This window comes from Meriones unguiculatus, chromosome 11 (genome assembly GCF_030254825.1).
Source record: "Meriones unguiculatus strain TT.TT164.6M chromosome 11, Bangor_MerUng_6.1, whole genome shotgun sequence".
Taxonomy (NCBI): Eukaryota; Metazoa; Chordata; class Mammalia; order Rodentia; family Muridae; genus Meriones; species Meriones unguiculatus.
The window spans coordinates 96,659,337-96,681,016 of NC_083359.1; the positions used below are offsets into that span (position 1 = coordinate 96,659,337).

At 40.6% G+C, this 21,680-nt stretch overlaps 1 protein-coding gene across 3 annotated transcripts in view; it reads left to right on the forward strand.

Annotated features, from left to right (window-relative positions):
• Sdccag8 (SHH signaling and ciliogenesis regulator SDCCAG8) overlaps window positions 1-21,680 on the forward strand; it is a 202,421-nt gene that overhangs the window by 39,699 nt on the left and 141,042 nt on the right. For all 3 annotated transcript variants that reach the window (XM_060364754.1, XM_060364755.1, XM_060364756.1), the window contains 3 exons: window positions 4,337-4,489; window positions 11,551-11,685; window positions 15,047-15,163. In XM_060364754.1, coding sequence (XP_060220737.1) covers window positions 4,337-4,489; window positions 11,551-11,685; window positions 15,047-15,163 — 405 coding nt within the window. The remainder of the gene's footprint in view (window positions 1-4,336; window positions 4,490-11,550; window positions 11,686-15,046; window positions 15,164-21,680) is intronic.

Below are 21,680 nucleotides of genomic sequence, written 5' to 3' on the forward strand. Positions count from 1 at the left end.
CCTGAGAGACAGTTTAGATTTAGGGGTCCCAATCTCCCCATCTAGGTCCAGAGGGTAAAGTGATTGCTGCTCAATCATTGAGACGTGAGTTTGGATCTGCTGGGGAGGTGGAGGTGAAAGGGTTAGACTAACTTTGTAACCTATATGTCTTCTAAAGCCTATAGTTTTTTGAGTTTTAGGTCCAGGTTAAGCTAAAGCCTCTTAGTACCTTTCCAGAGAGTGAAGGAATGTGACCCTATCTGTGAGGACAGATATAAAAAAAGGGCAAGCAAGCAATGACCTTCACTCAGCAAAAGAAGGACCAGACCCTTGTCCTTGAGATAGCATTTCTTAGCAACCTAGACTTCTTCTGAGTAGCTTTTGACCTCCAGCCAAAAGTCTGTAGCCCCTAATCTTCAAGGATGAGCTAACCACCCCCACCTTAAATTGCAGCTGCATCCACACTTGGCAGGACTGGCCAAGCTTGAGTACCTAAGACTAACCAATTATCTTACTTTATAACTTCTTCATCCAATCCTAAATTGCCAAAACTGCAACTTCAAATTTCCCGCAATTTTTCTTTTAAAAACCTAAAGGCCTTTGTCTCCCGGTGCCACTCTTTGCTGACCAGCAAGGGTGACCCCGTTGTACAATGGTTAATAAACCTCTTGCTTTTGCAACGAGTCTTGGTCTGGGGGAGTTTCTGGGAAGGGCGCGATTGAACTCCTGAGCTGCGAGACCCCAGGTCTTACAGAGGCAGGGGGATCTCTGGGCATAAGAGCCAAACAGTCTATCTAACTGGTGAGCTCCAGGTTCTCTGGGAGACCCTGTCTTAAAAGTTAAGTCAGAGAAGTGGTTGAACAGGTCTCTCTCTCTCTCTCTCTCTCAGGACTAATTTTTTTATTTCCGAGTATTACTTAAATCTTACTATTTCTTTCACTGTAACCAAGTATAAATGTTTTTAAAAACTCAAGTAAATAAAATGCAATCTGTTTAAGATGTGTAACCTTAGTGACTTATCTAGTAACGTCATAATCAATTTGTAACCTAAGGTTTACTCATTGCTCCTCTCATACCTACTCGCCCTCCTGCTGGTGGGCTGTCAGAGGACACTTAAGGCCTCTGGTACAGCAGGAGTCAACAGTTGTTCACATGACTTACAATTCCACTTTGTGCTTTCCGCTGAGTCATCCTTCTACTAGGCCTCTTCTGCTGCCAGGAGGACCATTTCCTCCTGTTCCTTCGAAAGTCTGGATTCTTGTGCGCTCGCTTGAGAATTTGGGTTGGGCTGATTTCTCAGGTGTTCTAACAATTCTCATACTTAACGATGTTGATGCCTAAGTTTTTGGTTTTTGTTAAGTTGGGAGTGTGTTTCGATAAACTGGTTTTATTTACTCATACCAGTAGTATTTATTATGTTAGTAAAAGTTACAGGTCTTATTTTGTTTTTTACTAGACTACTGGAAAGTGATTATCACTGGCACAATTGCATTTTGAAGCACAGAATTCAGTATTTCCTAGTATTTCAGGCTCCAAGAAATTTAGTTATGAAAAAAATTAACTCATTTCTTTTATAACTTTCCTTTCTGAGGCATTAAGCTAGGATTTAGCTTGGGGCTAACTCCCGTGGAGAACCTTTTTAAATCAAATTTGTATTTGGTTTTGGCTAACCAAAACCATTTGAAATTGGCTCTCATACTTTAGGATAGCAGAAACTTTCCAAAATAAAGAACCGAAAGTGAATGCCTTCCAGATGAAGGAAGGAGAGTTCACATGTCTAGATATTTCTCTCTAATTTAGTGTTCAGCAGAGAGCAGCATAACTATCCATAAAGCCCAATGGTGTGCACCAGGACCATTTCCATCTCCATTGTCAACAAATGTGACTCTCCGATTGATTGATTGATTGCTTATGTTTTCAAATATTTTAAATTTTTTCTCTTATTTATTCCATCCTGAGAGCAGTTTCCCATTCTCCTTTCTGAGTTGTGTGCCCCACCCCAATCCACTTTTCCTTCTGAAAAGGTTTTCCTTCAGAAAAGAGCAGGGATATCAATCAAGCATGGCATGTAAAGTTGCAACAAGACTAGGCACCTTCCTTCCTATTAAGGCAGGTTGAGACAACCTACTAGGAGAAAGGGGTCCCAAAAGGAGGCAAAAGAGTCAGAGACAGCCCCCACTCCCACTGTCAGGAGTCCCCCAAGAATACCCAGCTACACAACCATAACATGTGCAGAGGGCCTAGGGTAGACCCATGCAGGCTTCCTGATTGTCATTCAGTCTCTGTGAGAGCCTGTGAGCTCAGCTTAGCTTATTCTTTGTGTTTTCTTGTGGTCTCCCCTCTGACTCCTACAGTTCTTGCTTCCCTCCTGCAGGATTCCTTGAGCTTGGCCTAGTGTTTGGCTGTAGGTCTCTACATCATCAGTTGCTGGGTGAAGCCTCTCTGATGAGGATTATGATCTAGATTTATAATCTAATGACAGAATCTTTTTAGGTCATGTTTGGCGCTATGCTATGTGTCTGGGCTATCCAGCCTCTAGCTCCTGGCCCTCCAGGCAGTGTCGGGATGCCACTGTGGCATGGGTCTCAAACTCTACCAGTCATTGGTTGGCCACTCCTCACCCCAATTTCTGAGCGACCTTTACCACAGTGCATCTTGTTGGTAGAACAAATTTTAAGTCAAAGCTTTTGCAGTTGCGTTGGCGTTCCAGCCTCTCCACTGGAAGTCTTGCTTGGTTACAAGTGATGGCCGATTCAGGCTCTTTCCATATGCCCCATTGCTAGGAGTCTTAGGTTGCTCAGAGCCACAGAGCCCTCAGTGTCCATCGCACTAGGTTGCTACCTTGCGCCCCGCCCTCCATACCTGTCAATTCCAGCTGTCTCTCCCAATACTCTGTCCCTCCGTCCTCCCCCACCTTGATCCCTCCTGTTTCCATCTCCACCCTTCCCCTGTCCACCCATGATATCTATTCTATTTCCATTTTCCAGGGAGATTCATGACCCCTTCCTCCCTAACCCTCCTTGTTAGTTAGCCTTCTCTGGGTCTGTAGATTTGTATCATGATTATCCTTACTTTACAGCTAATGTTCACTTATAAGTGAATACATACCATGGTTGTCTTTCTGGGTCTGACTCGTCTTATTCAGGATGATTCTTTTTTTATAGTTCCATCATTTGGCAACAAATTTTATGATGTTATTTCTTTTTAACAGCTGAGTAATACTCCGTTGAGTACCCCATTTTCTTTAACCATTCTTTGGTTGAGGGACATCTAAGTTGTTTTCAGTTTCTGGCTATTACAGAAAAGCTGCTATAAACATAGTTGAACGAGTGACCTTTGTGGTAATGGCAGTGTCCTTTGGGTATATACCTGAAGATATAGTGGATCTTAAGCTAGAGCTATTCCCAGTTTTCTGAGAAACCGCCATATTGGTTTCCAAAGTGGCTGTGCAGGTTGGCACTCCCACCAGCAACAGAGGAGTGCAAACTTCCTCATCAGCATGAACTGTCACTTGTGTTTTTTATCTTAACCATTCTGGACTGTCCAAATTATAAGCCTACAACTCATGAGCTTTGTGGGACCTAGATCAGGCCAGTACTGTGGGCATGAGCAACTGTGGAAGGACTGAGATACCCTGGCAGCTTAATTTGATTGAGTTTTTTATTTTTATTTTTAATTGTAGCTTTCATTGTTGGACATTATAGATAATGATATCATTATGAATGCGGCCAAAGGAAGTGAGAAAGTTATTTCTGGAAAACATGGGCAATTTTGATTAAAGGAAAATTGTGACTCTTTTTAATTATGAACTTTTACTAGTGTTCGAAGATATCCATCCTGAAAACAGAAGGAAACAAGTTTTGTGTTTGAACTAAATCTTAGTTACATTAGGAAACCTTATTAATAGGGTGTTAATAAATGCCTATGTGTAATAAAATACAGTAAGTTTTTCCATTTGTCACTTAAAGATTTAAAATATTTCAATGGCAAATAAGTGAAATGGTAGAGTACTTTCATGTGCATTCAGTGATGTGCTCACACCACATAACTAAAAGTACCAAGGCACTTCACTTTTCTGAGCTGTTTTTATTTTTAGACTCTGAGTATCCTGTGGCCACCATCACGGCCACCAGAACTCTCCAGCTGACTAGTCTTGGAGCCTCAACTGTGAGATGGAAGCCTGTGAGCCAGTGTGACATGGGTGCTGCTAAGACAGTCAGCAGTGCTGATATACAGCCATCCAAGTGGGCTGCAGAGTGGGCTTTAACTCTCTTAAACTAAAGAAGGTGTAATTGCCTCATTTCTCCCTGATGTGCTTTCCACTCCTGATGTCCCTTCTCGCTCTCCTGTCTGGCAGGCTCTGATCCAGTGTGAGCAGCTGAAGAGTGAGCTGCAGAGGCAGACGGAAAGACTGGAAAAGGAGTTCGCCTCTCAGCAGGAAAAGAGGGCTTGTGAGAAGGAGCTGATAAAGAAAGAAGTAACCAGAGAGAGGGAGGATGCGGAGTCAAAGGTACTGAGCTTGACATTGTCCCATGGCCGTGGGGATGCACCTGAGGGGTAGAACACAGGGGAGGAGGGACTGACTGGCTTTGGCTCACACTTTCGGTCCATCCTGCAAAGGAAGGCTGAGCAAGGCTCCTGGCAGTGGGGGTGTGCACATCTGAGTCCTCATGCCAGCTCTTCTCCTGGTGCTTTCTGGCTTCTCCCATGCATCCCTTTTGACCTTTCACCCTCAGCAGATGAATTGGAGGCCCCTGGGGATGTACTTAGGAACCAGTGCTGCTCTCTCATAAAGCACACAGACTTTGGGGAAAAGTGGCTGTTAAGCTAATCCATTCATAAATGCAGACAGTCTCTCCAGCTTAGGCAGTCAGGATAGGCCTTGTCAGGAGGATTTTGACATGAGGCCTTGAAGCTAGCTGAAGCTCTGTGCTTTGCAAGGGTTTGAATTCCTCCCAAGTGGTGGAACAGGGAGTCGGGTAAAATAGTGGAGGATGAAGTGTGGAGAAGTAAATGACCAATGCTCTTAAAATCTACATGAGTATTAGAAATGCCATCCAAATGTGACATTAAGCCACCGAATAGCTTTATATTAGACAGTGTTGTAATGATATGTATATTTGAGGATAATCACCTTGTTAATAAATTAGAGGAGAGCTAGAATATGTGCTAGGAGATCCAGTTGGTATTACTTATGGCATCCAGTGGGGAGAATGACATCTTGGTCCCAGGAGATTGCAGGGAGTTACTTATGGCATTTGGGGCTGGGGGGTGATACCATCATGGCCCCAGCTTTCTAGAACTATTTTCAAGTCACATTTATTCTCCCCCAGTTCCTTATCCTCAGCAGAGAAACATACTTGGTATATAGAACCCGAGGCTAGTAGGTGGCAACCTGTTAAACTATTCTCCCTCACTGTGCCCTTGATTCCATGCCCTTTCTCCTGTGCCCAGCCCTTTCCCTACCTCAAGGAGCCCCTTGCAGTTGTCATCAAGGCTCTAGCTACTGATATTCAGCTTTCCCCCCTCAATATCCTTCCTTGTTATCAGCATTGCCATATTTCTTTCACCTACTAAAAGAAGTAGTATCCCCTCTAATCTAATATCAATCTCCACTGCATAAGAAGTTTGAAAAGGTTCACAGTAGCCCTGACCCACTCCATCAAAATAGAAGAGGGAAGGATTCAAATGTATTGACATTGGCCATGAGCCACCAAGCTTGGAAACCAGCTCGGTTTCTCTCTTAAACCCCCTCTTGCCAATCCAGACACTTAAAAGATTTCTCCATGCATGAAGTCAATTTTCTTATCTCCTGGTCACTCTCAGTCACTCCACTTCAGATCTGTGCCCATAGCCAATGAAATTAGCATTGCACACTCGTAAATACCCCTTCCTTTGAAATCTTTTTAGTTTCTTTTTTTCTCAGAAGGTACTTTGGGGTGGGGGTTTGACTCTATATGCTTGTTTTGGGAGACTGATGATGAGAGAGACACATTCAGAAAGCTTTATAGAAAGTTCTAATGTCTAACAGATACAGGTGTAGATAACTTGGGAACTTCTCCGGCTTTACTTCATAGATATGGCATTGATTCCTAAAGCGCTAATTTTTCCCTTAGGTCCCCAACCTCCTTTAAGGTTTGTCTTTGCCCTGGCAGAAATACTGTTCACCACATTGCCCCAAGGGGATCTTGCCACCTTTGGCTGCTCTCCCACCCTCTTCCCCACTCACATCACATGCATTCTTCTCTCTAGCCTGCTATCACCTCTTTCTCACCCTTGGGGTGGCACTTCCATCCCCTGTGGTGTCATTGCCAGGAACCTCAAGTCACTTTTTCTTTAAGTCACAGGGATGATCTGTTACAGTGAATGTCTCAGTGTGCCAGATTCTTGCTTTAAAATCCTTTCTTGTCTCCCTGCAGTGGATTAAATTGGGATCCTTAAGCAAACCATGAGGCCCTCCATCAGTTTGTTTCTCTGGCTCTTTAATCTCCTCTCCCTTCATTTTCTTCCTTGTGTCTCTACCACACTGAACTCCTTGCACTTCTCCAGTCGTTCAGACAGACCAGTCTGCCCTGTTTACTTGTTTGCTTCTTTTTATTCAAGGTTTTACATGGATGTCATCTGCTACCCAGAAGAATCTTCCTTTGTTTTATTTTAGCCTTCAGAATTTTTGAAAGAGCTTCCTTTATAGCCTCCCAGAGCAAAACTAGGCTCCTCTCTAGAGATTACCCTAACTCAAATGATTATAAATTTTAGTGTGATTGTTGGCTTTTCTGACTTCTGTGAGTCTCTCGAATATGTGGCCTAACATCCTCGCTGCTTGGCACATTCCTCTTACTTAACACATGCTCAAATATATGGTTTTGAACGACATATGAATAACATACAAAGAAGGGAAAGAAGGTCCCATGACATTGGGGAGGCAGGACTAAGGCAGAGGGTCAGAACTGATCCCCATCTTCAAGTGAGCATGACAAGCGTTGTGAGAAAGGTGGAGTTTAGCTAAGCTCCAAAGAATAGGAAGGATTTAGACTCTAGTTTTGGAGGAAGAAGATGGCCTCTGTTCAACCTGGGGAAGACATGGAAGGAGGTATAGTTTCAAATTGGCTGTTGTGTATGTGACAAAATAGAATCAGTTGAAACAAACAAACAAACAGAAAACCCCGGCTCTTGTTCACACCTAGGCTATTTTTATTTGGATGGGGGTTGTTATATGGAAACTGTTTGACTCAGTAGCTTCATAATGTAAAAGCACTTAGATGAGAATTTCAAAAAGGAAGGGAAATCAGAGTGATGAAGTGTGCTTGGCAGGATGCCAGGAGCATTTGTACAGGAATCTCCCTGATAGTCACTTCCTGACTTATTTTGGTGGCTGAAATGAAGCACTTTTCACAAGTGAAGTTAAGCTTTGGCAGACATTTGATCGCAGGTCTGGTCCTGAGTATGAGTACAATGTGAGAAAAAGGAATAACTGAATCCTAGCATCCAGGTGCTGTTATCATGCAAAATGGGTTCAGAGAAAAAAGATGTGGGAGTTAATCCAGTTTGACCTCTCTGGGACCTTGTTTAATCTTCAGGAGTAAGGAATGCTTTAAGCACTTGACAGGATTAAATAAGATGATGTTTTGGAAAATGCCATAATGCCTGTCTCATGGTAGACACTGAATAAAAGTAAGCCTGATTCTGTTATCTTTTTTTTATTTTAGGGAATGTACAGTGGATTTGCTGAACAGCATTCTTGAACCTATATGTCAGTATAGACATAGAGAGTTTTGAGTACAAACTCTAGCTGTATGTATTATCTTGAATAAACCTGGCCAAGTGGCTTAGTTTCTTAATCTCATTTCAGGGAAACTGAAAATTAAGCCAATACAAGTAATCCAATTTCCATTAATCCAAATCTGATACAATTCTTTCTGTAAAGAGACTTAATGTGCATGTGTGTGTCTGTGAGACCCTAGAAAAGTACCTAGTTCCCACATAACTCAAGTTTCTGCATAATACAGCTCCAGGGGTTATAACGGAGATGCCTCAGACACGGGGACCATGACCATACTCACGAGTGTGCACACGTGCTAAGGGCTAGCAAGCATGCATCTCTGTCCTTCCTTCCTTCTCTCCTCGCCTACAGAAGACCCCACAGACTCACTCACCTGTTCTGGGTCCCCTACAGTTTCTCAAGAAGATTTGAAATGCATGCCCAGGACAACAACTTATCAACACAAAATATTGAATGAGGTTTTTATTGAAACAAAGTGAGAAGGGGGTTTCCTCATTATATTGGAAAATAGTATGACCCGTGTTTATAAAAGTGTGCCTGTGGTTAAATAGAAAGCAGAGACTGTCAGTTGACCTAGTTGTAGCTGTAGCTGTAGAATCAGAAGGAGAATGTTTGCTTTTGAAGACTGCTCTCTGGGGCTGGAGGATGGCTTAGTTGTAAAGTGCTTGCTTCACCTGTGAGAGACCCGAGTTAGGATCCCAGCACCACATGATAAAGCCAGACATGGCCGAGTGTGCCTGCAGCCTCAGGGCTGGGGAGGTGGAGACAAAAGGATTCCTGGGGGCTTGGTGCCAGGGTAGCTGGATCAGTGAGCGCCAGGTTCAGTGAGAGACTCTCCCCAAAACTAAGGTAGAAGGTGGTTGAAGAAGACACCAGGGCTGACCTCTGACCTCAGCATGAATGTGTGTTTACATGTATTTCCATACCCATCACCAGTGTGCACGCACACTAACAAGTACACACTTACACTATACAAACTGCAACACTCAGGAATACAATCTAATAGGAAAAAGTAATCATTACATTATAAAGTTAGTGCAAAGACAGGCTCTCATGGCTTCCTAGCAATAGGAACACTCAAGGGACTTAGTCATCTCCCCTTTTTCCCCACCTCCATTTGTGTGGGAAGCTCTAGGAGAACAGGAACCTCTGCCCACCTGTGCATCTCCCCCCCATGAATGTTACCTGCTGTAAGTTTGTCTTTTGCCTTCAGTAATTGTGCTTGTTTGCTCTGAGCCACTCTGGTTTGTTAGTCCAGTCCATCATTCATCATATGCTTATTTGACCACCCCCTACCGTCCACACATTTTCTTAGTTGCTTCCCTTGACAATAACCCGTTGACAGAATCCCTAATATATCTCTCCCACCACGTCATGCCATATTCAGTGTGCTGGAAACTGCTTGCAGAAATTTCAATCACACTCTCCCAACCTAGGTGTCCTTGTCTCTCCCTTGCCCCTGTCAAAGTTTAAAGGACTTACCTGATGTCAGTGCCTTGGACATCCAGCCGTGTTGCAGCTGTCCGTGTTACTTCTGGCCCTGCAACAGATGTGGATGGAGACACTCCTGCAGTGTAGTGCTGACTTCCAGATGGTGGGCATGGGGGAAAAGAAGGTGTGACAACAGGAGGGGAAGCCTCAGGAAGTGGGTGACAGGAGGTAGCAGACAGGTAGTGGGCAGAGGAACTAGATGATGGGTGGTGGAGGAAGGGAGTCCTAGGAGGGGAGGGATTTGGTGTATGCCTTGTGCTAGAAACTGACACAGAAGTTACAATTTACAAAATAAATATCTGCATGTTTACTTGAAACACTGAGCATTCTTAGTATGTGTAACAGATTTATCGCCACATAAATATATACTCTATTGGTTTTAATAATTTGTCACTAAAATTTGATGCTGCTATATGGGTCCAGAAGACCTATAATTACAAGTTTATGATATGGATAATCATGAATTTGAGTTCTTAAATTGTGGAAATTAAGTGATACTCGATTTGCTCTGTTTACTTTTCTTTGACCTTTAATTATTGGTTCAGATATAATATGCACAAAGATACTTTGTAGTTTGTTATTAGCACATCTATATGCAAATTTAGTTTTTAGAAAATCTTTTAATGTTTAGAACATGTAAATAACTATAAATCAAATATACAGCTCTCTGTGGTTTTTGGAAAAGTCAGTTAGTAGGTCATTCTAAACGGCAAAGTATCTTCAGGGCTTGTCATTTGTATGTGGGCCAAGTATGCTGTTTATATAATTCACATGCAGATACCTGACATCACTTTATTGTTGTGAAGCTCTTAATTTACTAAAACTTTTGCTCAATTTTGTTATCTTAAGAGTTTTATTACCATATATTAATTATATACAATAATGGGTTTCATCAGTATGTTTTCATGCATGTATATATTTTTATCATGTTTATCCTCATAGTCCCATTATTGTCTCTTGTTCCACTAATGTTTTTTGCATGCACGAACCAATAAGTTTAATTAGACTTATTTGCATGACAAATTTTAGTTGTTTCAATTACAGAGCAGCGTGCACATGTCGGGACTGTGCTAGAACTCCAGCTCCACTGCTCCATTCTCTAACAGATGGAGTCGATGTGCCCACATGCTCTGTTCCGGGTTAGGGTGGCATTCCTTCATTTCCAATGTGTTGATTCAGCTAAAAAGTTAGCACAGAAAAATTGGAAACACTAAAACAGAGCAAAGCCATTAGGTCGAAGGACTAGAAAGCATTTTAATCCCAAGAGAAAAAAGTAGGACTTGATGCTCTCTACAGACTCCCTCAGAAAAGCCATTTTTTCCTAATGATTCATACACACACTTACAGAACATTTGGTGCCTTTTAATGAATGTGCTCTTGAGGAACTTCTAGTTAAAAAAAACAGAGAGCTAAAAGCAATGAACCAGTGCAATTAAGTACCATGGCAGTGGTAGGTAGAGGCAGAGGTGTATATGCTGAAGCTGCTGTAAGCTCACGTGCCAGTGTAACTGTCAGAATATTCAGCAACCAGAATGGCATGGACAGCAACAGTGAGAATGGAAGCAGGTACAGGGAGCAGGAGTGGGTATTCCCACGCCCAGCAGCCCAGGGGTGGGAAGGACTCCTGGTCTTCGCTGGGAACTGCAAGTCAAGGAGGGCTTCCTGGAAACCAGGAGATAGTTGCACATCTGATTCCTGACAGGACTGAGGAACACTAAATAATGCAAGGATAAGTGGAGCTTGCTAATAAAGGAACTACAGAGAATCCCTATGCTGATTCGGGGAAGGGAATTTCTTTCTTTCTTTCTTTCTTTCTTTCTTTCTTTCTTTCTTTCTTTCTTTCTTTCTTTCTTTTTCTTTCTTTCTTTCTCTCTTTCTTTCTTTCTCTTTTTCTCTCTTTTTTCTTTTTTCTTTCTCTTTCTATCTACTCTCTTTAAATTATCCTTTCTAATGTTTAATATCTATGTGGGAAAGCTCCTGGTTCCCACATTCCTCCTTTGAAAAGTCTCCATTGCAATCTGTTCTGCAACATATCATCATATTTGCTATTCAAGGTTTCAACCAACCATTAGATTTTATCATCTTAAACCTTTCACGATAAGGTTACAGGCCAGGGAATAGGATGGAAGCGGGTATTTCAGGTTATGAGGAGAGTTGAGGAAGTAGAGACGTGGACATATCCAACCCACAGAGAAATAACGTAGAGCCCAATAGCGATGCCAATACCAAACTAATGAAATGACTTTTTAATCATCATATTTTCAAATACCATTGCTGAGAGTTTTTGTTTTCTCTCACAGATATTGATACTGTCTCAAAATATTGCCAAGCTAGAGGCCCAGGTTGAAAAGGTTACAAGGGAGAAGATTTCAGCTGTCAGTCAACTAGAGGAAATTCAGAACCAGCTTGCATCTCAGGAAGTGGACGTCACAAAGGTCTGACAAGTTGTGGTTTAATAATTGCTTAAGTACATATTTTCTTTGAAAACATTTTTCTTTTAAATTTATTTATTAATTATTTTAATTGTATGTGTGGTGTGGTATGTGTATATATATGTTTGTGTGGTGTGGGGTGTTTGTGTGTGTTTGTGGTGGTGGTAGTGTGTACAGGCACACACATGCCATGTGTTGCTCCTGTGGAAGTCAGAGTAAGTTTTTCTTTCCATTGTGGGATCTACTTCAGGTTTTCAGATGCTGGTATCTCTGAGCCATCTTGTCTGCTCTAAAACCTTTTTTCTTTTTCCTTCCTTCCTTCCTTCCTTCCTTCCTTCCTTCCTTCCTTCCTTCCTCCCTTCCCTTCCCTTCCCTTCCTTCCCTTCCCTTCCCTTCCTTCCCTTCCTTCCCTTCCTTCTTTCTTTCTCTCTCTGTCACTTTCTTTCTTTCTTTCTTTCTTTCTTTCTTTCTTTCTTTCTTTCCTTTTTTTTTGAGACAAGGTTTCCTTTGTGTAGCTCTAGCTGGCCTGGAATTCACTCTGTATGCTAGGATGGTCTTGAACTCAGAGATTCAGCCTGCCTTTACCTCTGGAGTACTGGAATTAAAGGCATGGGCCACCAATAGTTGGCTGAAACTATTTTCTGTATTATCCAGCTCTGAGTGTTGTGAGAAGGAAATTTGGAATAGAAAAGTTTTGTTATTTCAAGAATAATAAATGTCAGCTTAACGAGTCCATCAACAGACATTACTACAAGCCTTCCCATCCGCCCTGGCACAGAAAATCAGAAGCTCATTTGTACCAAACAATCAATTGGCCGAGACAGACTTGTGAATGTTACTTTAATTGTTGCATCATTAACAAAACTTACCTTTCTTCGTTAGTAAGTTAGGAGTAATTCTTTCTTCTCAGTGTGAGGTTGATCTCAGCAATTGCTTAAGACATGTGGAAAAGAGTGATATGAGAAGTTTCCTCCTCTCAATTTTCAGATCTGTTTCTAAAACCAACATTTTATATTAAATTCTTAATTAAATCTTAAATTTAGCATAAATTCTTACTTTTTTGAAACTTAAGTTATATTTTAAAGTGCTGCAGCATTTGTGCTTTAGGCCTCACTAACCTGTGAAGTAAGAACTAAAACATGTCGTAATTTTTAACTGATTTATTTTAAGAAATGCTAGTTTGTTTGGATTAACTAGTCGCTTGACCAGTAAGAAGCCAAATGTTGCCTACAGAATATATAAATGAAATCTGTTGATTCTTTACCACTAAATTCATAGGTAATTTTATAATGTGATAACCTATCTCCTTTAAATTTGATACATTTTATTCCATTGTTGCTTTATGCTCGGTTAATTATTATTTTTAGCGTATACATTAATTTGTACTTATACATTCAGCTTACAAAAAGAGCTATTTCTCTTCAGTCTCTACTTTCAAAACTCATGCTAGATGATGACTATATTTAAGAAGCTTCTGTTTGCCAGCATACCTGCTCTGTCTGGAGATAGGGGTGCCTGTGTGGTCTGCAGGGGAGTGGACATCCAGGTTTGAAGGGGAAACCTGTGGTACTTAAGGTTCATTATAGGAGACACTTTTTTTTTTTTTTAATGAAGCATAGTGATGGAATGAGTGAGCTCTTATTCCTAGAACTGTCCAACAGGACTCAGGCATCAGAAGTGACAGGTTGGACTAATAGTGACGTAATGAATCAGTTCTTGTCACTATAGCTGTCCAAAAGGACTCAAGGATCAGTGAGTGTGACACATTAGACTAAATGACTTTGAAGTAGCTTTCAGCCCAGAGATAATAACTCTGGCTCAGTATAATGCCTAGACTTATTTTAGAAAAAGTTTAAGTGTTGTAGATGAATACAGTAAGCAATGAGCTGAAAAGACTAAGAAAATGAGATCATCTGTAGACGATCTGAAGCCAGTTTGGAACAGGGGAGAGATTTCTCTGTAACTCTTTAATTTTATTTAACATTTTCAGTTTATAATTTTTTGAATGGAAGAATCAACTCTGATGCATTGAAGGTAGACCACGTGTGTGTGTGTGTGTGTGTGTGTGTGTGTGTGTTTTCTTCTTGTTCCGCTTTCTGATGCCCCTGAGGAAACACTGCTGGCTGCACTTCTGTTTTGTCATAACTTTCAAACTCTGGTGCCTTTATTGTTTCTAGGGAACTTTTTATTCAAGCAAAGGAAGGCATATAGGTTTCACGCTTTACTATATTTTAATAGCTCAATAATAATGAAACTAATTTCTAGAGCTTCTAAAACTGTCATTTTTAAAGAAATGCCGAATTGAAAAGTTGCAGGCAAGAATACCATATACCTATTAAAAGACAGCATTTGAAAATCAGAAAAAGAGTTGATTTAACTCGACTTTCTCTAGGGTCTCAGTTACATCAAAGGCTCATCAAGGCTTTATTTAGACTTTTCTGATAATTCTATTTCTCAAATATTTTCTCCATGTGAGTGGTCTGGATTAAAGAAAAATAAATTGCATATGAAATGTTTTACAACATTTTCATGATATTCTATGTATTAATTATCTAATAGTATATCAGTTATTTTACTTGGAATGTATAATTTCCTCTTATATAGAAGGCTATAGTTATAATTGTTGAGCATGCTTAAAGCCAGCTTATGACTTTTACCAGAAGTTATTTTATAGTGCTTAAGTCATACTGTATATCCACAACAAAAAGACTGACGCTATCTTTAAGGTTTATAGTAAATTCTGGTATCATACACCTAAATGTTAATGACATAGTTTATTAGCAAAGAAAAATTCTTATAAAAATTTCCTTAAAGGCCTAGCTGATAAAGTCTTTAGAGAAATATTTTATAACATAGACTGTTTTACCAAATGTGTGATTAATAAGATACTTTAACTGTTTTAATAACTAATTTTAGCTAGTGTAATTTTAGATGGTAGTGCCTCTTGTTGATAATATTTATTTGAAGCTATTTAATATGAAATAATCCTGAAAATCTCTTTTATGCATTTTAAGTTATGCATTTTATTATTTTATTGTTTTTGAATAATTGAGAGAGACTGTGTGTATGTGTGTTATGGCACTCAGGGAACCAAGATGGCAGCTTAAAGGAATAGGCTCTCTCCTTCCATGTGGAACTCTGAGACTGCACTCGGGCAGGCAGTCAACTTTGGTGGCAGGCGTCATTACTTGCTGAGCTCTCAATAATTCTTTGTGTTGCCTCCAAACCTGAAACCATACTCAATACCATCTTAGAAAAGTCTTGCTGTACTTTGTGTATCCTCTAGAGGGCACCAAAAGATCTAATTTGTAGGCATTGCTCTGTGGGTACCAGAGGCTATTGATCTGTTTTTACAATCTAACAGGTGTGTGGAGAAATGCGTTTTCAGTTGAATAAAACCAAAATGGAGAAAGACGAGGCTGAAAAGGAACACAGAGAATATAAAGCAAAGTCTCAGAAGGATCTTGAGATTAAAGATCAGGTAAGAGAAGACACAAGCACAAGCAGTGATTAAGATATTAGTAACATGTTGTCTGACATTGGTGTGCTTTTATCCCTGAGCTCTTTATTTCTCTGATATTGTTTCTAACTGATGTAAGGACCCAGTTTATACTATTGAAAGAATTTCATTTATAGTTTCCTGACATGAAGTGGTGAGAATACAACTGATGCATATGAAATTCCAATTTGACAGTTCATAAATATACATTTGGATAAGTATCTATTACTTAGAAAAGTTTTAAAAATGTTCTAATGCACAGTTTGAACCTAAAATATACGTACATAAAGTTCTTGAAAGATGCCAACTTGCATCCAATTTTAAATGAGAAACTTTAAAATTTGTAAGATGAGATGAGTTGATATGTAAATATGTCAATCAAATTGATGGTTTGCAGAGTTGGACCAGTTTTAACTAAGATCGCCATGAATAAGTTTGCTCAGGAAGCCCAAATACAGTGAAACTAGAAATGTTAGGGGAAATGCTACTTGCTTCAATTTCAGTGTGAACAGATGTTTTATGTTATAACTCTGTTGAGATTGTGTAGATACTCCAATTTTAATTGACTCCGGGGAAAGCTTTTAAAGAAAAGTTATGGCAGATTGACTCTTGATGTTCTATTTTTATTTTACATTATAGGCCTTTGAAGGTTTGCATTCTTTACAGCCAAGAAAAGCAGATTGTGTATTCTATTAAAATAATAAGACTGAGGTATTCGTATCAATAATTCAGAGATAGCCTTACAATTTAGAAGTAAGTTGCTCCAAATAATTTTACAACATATTTCTAATCAAGGCTTTCTATCATATTTTCAACATATTTTCTCTTTCAACCCATCAGCTGTTGATGACAAATGACATAAAGGCAACTGGGAAAAGTATTAAATATGAAAGTGCTAATGAAGTTTTGTACAAAAAAATTTCAAATCACGACTGAAACCCTCAGTACTAAATTGAAACTTAGACAGCCAGAATAAAAGTAGTTTTTATATGCAGACTTTATGATGGGTTCGACATCTTAGAAGATGTTTTAATATTAACATGTACAGATTTCATTTCATCCAGTTGAGGGCGTACCTGATAATGGAATGGAAAGTTCTTTCAGTCGGTGAATAAAAGCCTATGACTAATAAGTAAACGGAGCGCTTTTCCCTTGTGGTACCCTACAGGTTTTTACACTTGCATTGGTGCACTCTGTAATAGTAAATATCTTCTGAGTTATTATACAACACTCTAGAAGTATAATATTTTCAACTAATAGGACACAGAAGAAAAAGAGGCTTGGAATGATTAAATTACATTATTATGTCTTAGGGATTTAAAAAATAAAAACAAACCCTATACTAACAACAAGAGGAGAGTATAACCTGGAAATGAATAGCCTAGTTTAAATTATTTCTAGAATCTGTTATTTTAGGACACTGTCTTCTTTTTAATCAACTCATGGTGCAAAGGTTGAAGCTGACGGGATGGGTTTTGTTTGCCACTGTTCCTTGTTATAATATGTAATATTAACTTTCCTAGTGGTCTTTAGTGATGCAGTTTTGGAGGAGATGTGCCTTCTGGGAGGGCACAGCCAGCAGGAGTAAACCTGTGGAGGGTTAGAAGATGTTTCTTGGTACCGTTTTTCCTGGGACAAAATGTGAGGAAATCTTGTAGGTCCTCTTTGTGACATTTTTTTTTTTTTTGTTTTGTTTTGTTTTTAAACTGAGCAGACAATTTCAGAAAGGGGTAGCTTCTCACTCCCTGGATGATTTGGAGCAGCAAAGCAGCAATTGTTCTTTGGTCTCTCAGCCATGACCTGACCTTCTGTCTGTAAGACCGAGGAGCTATTTAGCTTGGCCACCATCTGCACCCAGGAGAAAAATTTACATTTAGCTCTGAAAAGCTGGACATGTCAAGCATTTATCTGAAATACCTACAATGATATAAAGCATATTTAATTTTAAAACCTTATATATCATACAGTCATCGTAACTAGAAGGCTGTCTCTTGGTTTGCAAACAGGTGTTCCCCATAATGTGGTCATTTTATTCATATTTTAGCTAATCTGGCCACTTGATAGGTTTTGAAAGTAGGTGGGAAACTGTGAGATCGGAATGTGGTGAGAACAAGAGCCTCTTTGATGTATACAAAACAGGGCAAATGGTTGACCATCAAAATGATTTTCCTCGTGACCTGAGCCTTGACTCTGGCATAATTAGAAAGAAAGGTTAGAGGAGGAACAATGGCTGTCTCTTCCGCCCACTTTCTTCTTTTCTTTTTATATTGTGTCAGGACCCATGGGTGAATTACCCTTCCAGTCAGCTCCTTTGTATTGTTGCAGCTTAGAGAGCTGCTGTCAGTCTCAGGAGCTGCTTCTGCACCACAGAAAACAAAAGACATTTGGTGTGCAGATTGGGAACTCTGTGCCTTGATTTATTTTCTTTTTTTTTTTTTCTTCCTTTGTTTCTTTTCTTTTTTTTAATATCAGGTACACACACACACATACACATCTCATCATGAGAATTTAAAGGCATATGAAACAAAGGGAGTATTATAAACAACCTATGCATTTTCAGTATATACATTCATGAAGTGTCAATCCTGTTCCATCCAGTTCACAATTTTTGTCTCTTAACTTCACCTTCATTATCATATTTTTCCATCTTATTTTCTAATTTCTCTTTCTCATTGTCTTCCTCTACCTCTTCTCCTTTTGCAGAAATATATGAAACAGATCTCAGACATACTTATTATTTCACTTACAGGTACATTCTTGTGTATCTATGAAGGAAAATTTCATATTATTATATTATCACACTGAGGAATATTAACAATAACACAAGCCCATGTTCACATGTCTCTCAAGTGTTTTGCAGTTGGTTTATTCTAATATGCAAAGCAGGTGTGTCTCTGTCTGTTCAAATGCTGCAGCACTGTCATTTTTAAAGGAAGTGAAAGAACATGTAAGAAAATTTTCAACTTTCTTTATTAGCTATTAAGTTTCCCACAGAAGGCTCTGACTATGCTTTGTATTCGGTCACCCTAACGGAGCAGTGTCTTCAGCCTCTGACACACTGTTGGAGCATGTGGCCACCATGTGGTGCTCGATTCTCATCACATTCCATAAGGGGGCCAGAGACTCTGAAAGGCAAGCTACATCATTTCCAAGCCCCGTGTTTATGATTTAGGAATTTTTAGGAAACCCTAGCATTGCTGTTTTAGCTGATTTGAAATGAGAGATGTGTCTTAGGAATTTTCTTTGTCAGTTTTGAATTTGATAGTTGAGTCTCAAAGATGTTTATTGCTCCTAACCTTTGATCGGTACCCAGAAAAAGTAAACTACAGGACTTTTTGTTCAGAAAAGGGGAAAATGATGTTTAAGGCACTACAAGAGGAAGTTTTCTTTCCTTTCTTTTCTTTCTTTTCTTTTCTTTTCTTTTCTTTTCTTTTCTTTTCTTTTCTTTTCTTTGTTCTTCAATCTCTTGCACTTCTTCTTCATCCTGTACTCCTCCTCATGGTATTTTTAAGTTTGTTATTTAATTTGGGACTATATATAGTACAAAGAATATACATAGTAGGTATAGATCCTCTTAGGTACCCTATCCCTGAGGGTGCATATGTGATTCATTAGCTTCTGAACTATCGTTGTGTGTGTGTGCGCCTGTGAACGTACATGCATGTGAAAGCCAGGGGATTATCTCAGATGGCATCCTTGGGAATGCTGTCAATTTCCTGTGAGACAGGGCCTTTCTGTCTAGTCTAAAGTTCACCAATTGTACTAGATTGGCTCTCTAGGGATCATCCTGTCTCCGTTTTACTAGTAGAGGGATTACAAATGCCCACCATATCTTCCTCTTGGCCCTATGTAAAACTCCAGTTAAAAGAGGCCTCAATATAGAGGTGAAACTCTTGCTCAGTCACTCTCAGTTCCACTCTGGCCATTGCTGCTGCCAAGGAGTAGGGCTGTGGGAGGCATGACCAAGAGAAGCCAGACCACTTGAGGCTAGTTTATTGGTGGTCTGAGCTTTGACACTGCAGATGGTAGCTTAAGGGAACATTTTGAGATATGGGGCATACTTACAGACTATGTGGTGATGCAGGACCCTCACAGAACATTCGCCTGGCTTTGGTTTTGTGACTCGCTCTTGTGTTGAAGAGGTGGATAAAGCAATGTGTACTGGACTACACAAGTTGGATGGGCATGTGGGAGAAGTAAAGAGAGCCGCGTTTACAGAGGATCTGGAAATCTTGGTGCCCATTGAACAGTTTTTAGTGGTATTGCAGAAGATACCGAAGAATATAATCTGAAAGACTGCTTTGGAAATAATGGCAGATTGAAGCCATACATGTTCTGGAAGTCAAGCAGAGTGGGGAAAGAGGATTTGCGTTTGTCATTCTGATGATGGGTTGGTAAATTTTGTTTCAGAAATACCATACTGTCAATGGGCATAATTGTAAAGAGGAAAGGACCATTTCTAAACAAGAGATGCAGTCTGCTGGTCACAGAGAGGTTGAGGAGGTGGATATGACAACTTTGTGGAGAAAACTTGCAAGGTGATAGACATAACTTTGGTTATGGTAGAAACTTTGGTGGAAGAGGAGGCTGTGGTGGTGGAGGTGGCGGCCCCAGAGGTAGTTTACGGAGGCTGATACAGTGCATTTAGAAGTGATGGTGGCAGCTCTGGTGGTGGTCCTGGTTATAGTAATAGTGGAGACTGTGGTAGTGATGGACCAGAATATGGAAATCAAGGTGGTAGATACGGGGGAGGAGAAGGATGCGCTGGTTATTAAAATGAAGGAGGGAATTTTGGTGGAGGTAACTGGTGGTGGTGTGAGGTATAATGATTTTGAAAATTACAGTGGGCAATAACAATCAAATTATGAATCCATGAAGGGGTGGTTTTAGTGGAATAAGCTCAGGCAGCCCCTATGTGATGGCTATAGATATGGTGTTAGAAGTGGTGGGTCTGGGAGCAGAAGGTTTGCAAACAGCAGAAAATGGTCACTGTTCTTAGAGAAAGAAGGTGGAGTTGTCAGAAAAACTACAGGTTACTTTGAGACAGCCATCCCAGATGCAAGAGGAATGGTGAAAAATCGGCCACAGAAGGAACGATGGTCCATAGTCAGGAGCACCACTGCAACTGGAACTCAAGACTGTCATAGCATGGCTTTAGCAAAGCATGCAGCTGTTTAATTAGTTAATACAGTGCAGGGTCAGTTAGAGGTGTGTTGTGTCTTTTATCTCTTGTAGCTTTATCTTTTTGTTTCCCCCTCGTTATTGCCTTGCAAATTGCTATAGTGGTATCAGGAATAAAAGAATGAAGAAATGTTTAGCTGTAAAACAAATGCTCACTTGTGCCTGTCAATTTTTCTGGGTTCTGGTATCAAATTCAGGCCCTCATGTACAACAAGTGTTTTCACTACTGACTGATCTCCCCAAACATTTCAAGTTTTTTTCCTTCCAGGTACCTTGCCCCATTAGGGTAGTGTTGGGAGTCAGTCTCCCATATTCTAAAGAGCGGGGAGATGAACCACAGGGCTATAGCCTCCTCCCTGGGATGCCTGCATTTGCTCCTGTATCAGGAGGAAAAGGCTTTCCAATGAAGCCGAGGGTGGGGATGGCTGCTCCTACAGCCTGTGCTGACAGGTGCATATACACATCCCAGCATCCAGAGTCCATATCTAGGCCAGGGGCAAAGACAACCACAGATCACAAGCTTCCCCCACCTACAGGACCTGGTTCCCCTTGGTGGAGGTACCAACAGTAGTTAGGCAAGGTGACAAGGCAGAACCTGAAGGGGAGCATATTTCTGAGAACTGCTCTGGAGCTGCAGTGACCACCATGGGGGTAAACTGAAGTTCCATTGACCTGTCGGACTGTGAAAAACTATGAATACCAAGAGAGGTCACTACAAATGGCAAAACATTGATCATGGAACCATAAACTATAAGTGCTAGCCCCCCCCCCCCTTTTTTTTATTTTTGGCTTTGTGAGATAAAATCTCACCATGTAGCCTAGGCTAGTCTAGGACTTGCTTGGTTCTGTAGCCCAGGCTGTTCTCAATTCAGGATCTCATTCAGCTGTAAGACATCTTAAACTGTCCTGCGGGACTGCATTGAGAACCTACCACGAACCACAAGGCCTCTGCAGAGCAGGGATCTGCAGCGATGGGGCATGACACATTTCCACTTGAGACCCATTCTCCTTGTAGCAGAAAAGAGTTAGCCAGCCGAGCCTCCTTCCAGGGCTGCTCTCTGCTGAATTTTCCAAGTGAGGTTCTATGAGTAGACAGAAACATGATGTGTTGCTTTTGCTGCTTCCCTGGTACAAGAGCAGAGCTGAATGGGGCTCCACAGCTACGAGCTTGTTCCGCTTTCGTAGGAGACCTGTGTTTGGTTCCCAGCCCACGCCGGCAGCTCACACCCTCCTGTAACTCCAGCTCCAGGCTGTCCCACACTCCCGGCTTCTGCTGGAACCTACGGTCACATGTACACTCACCCACCTACGCAGACAG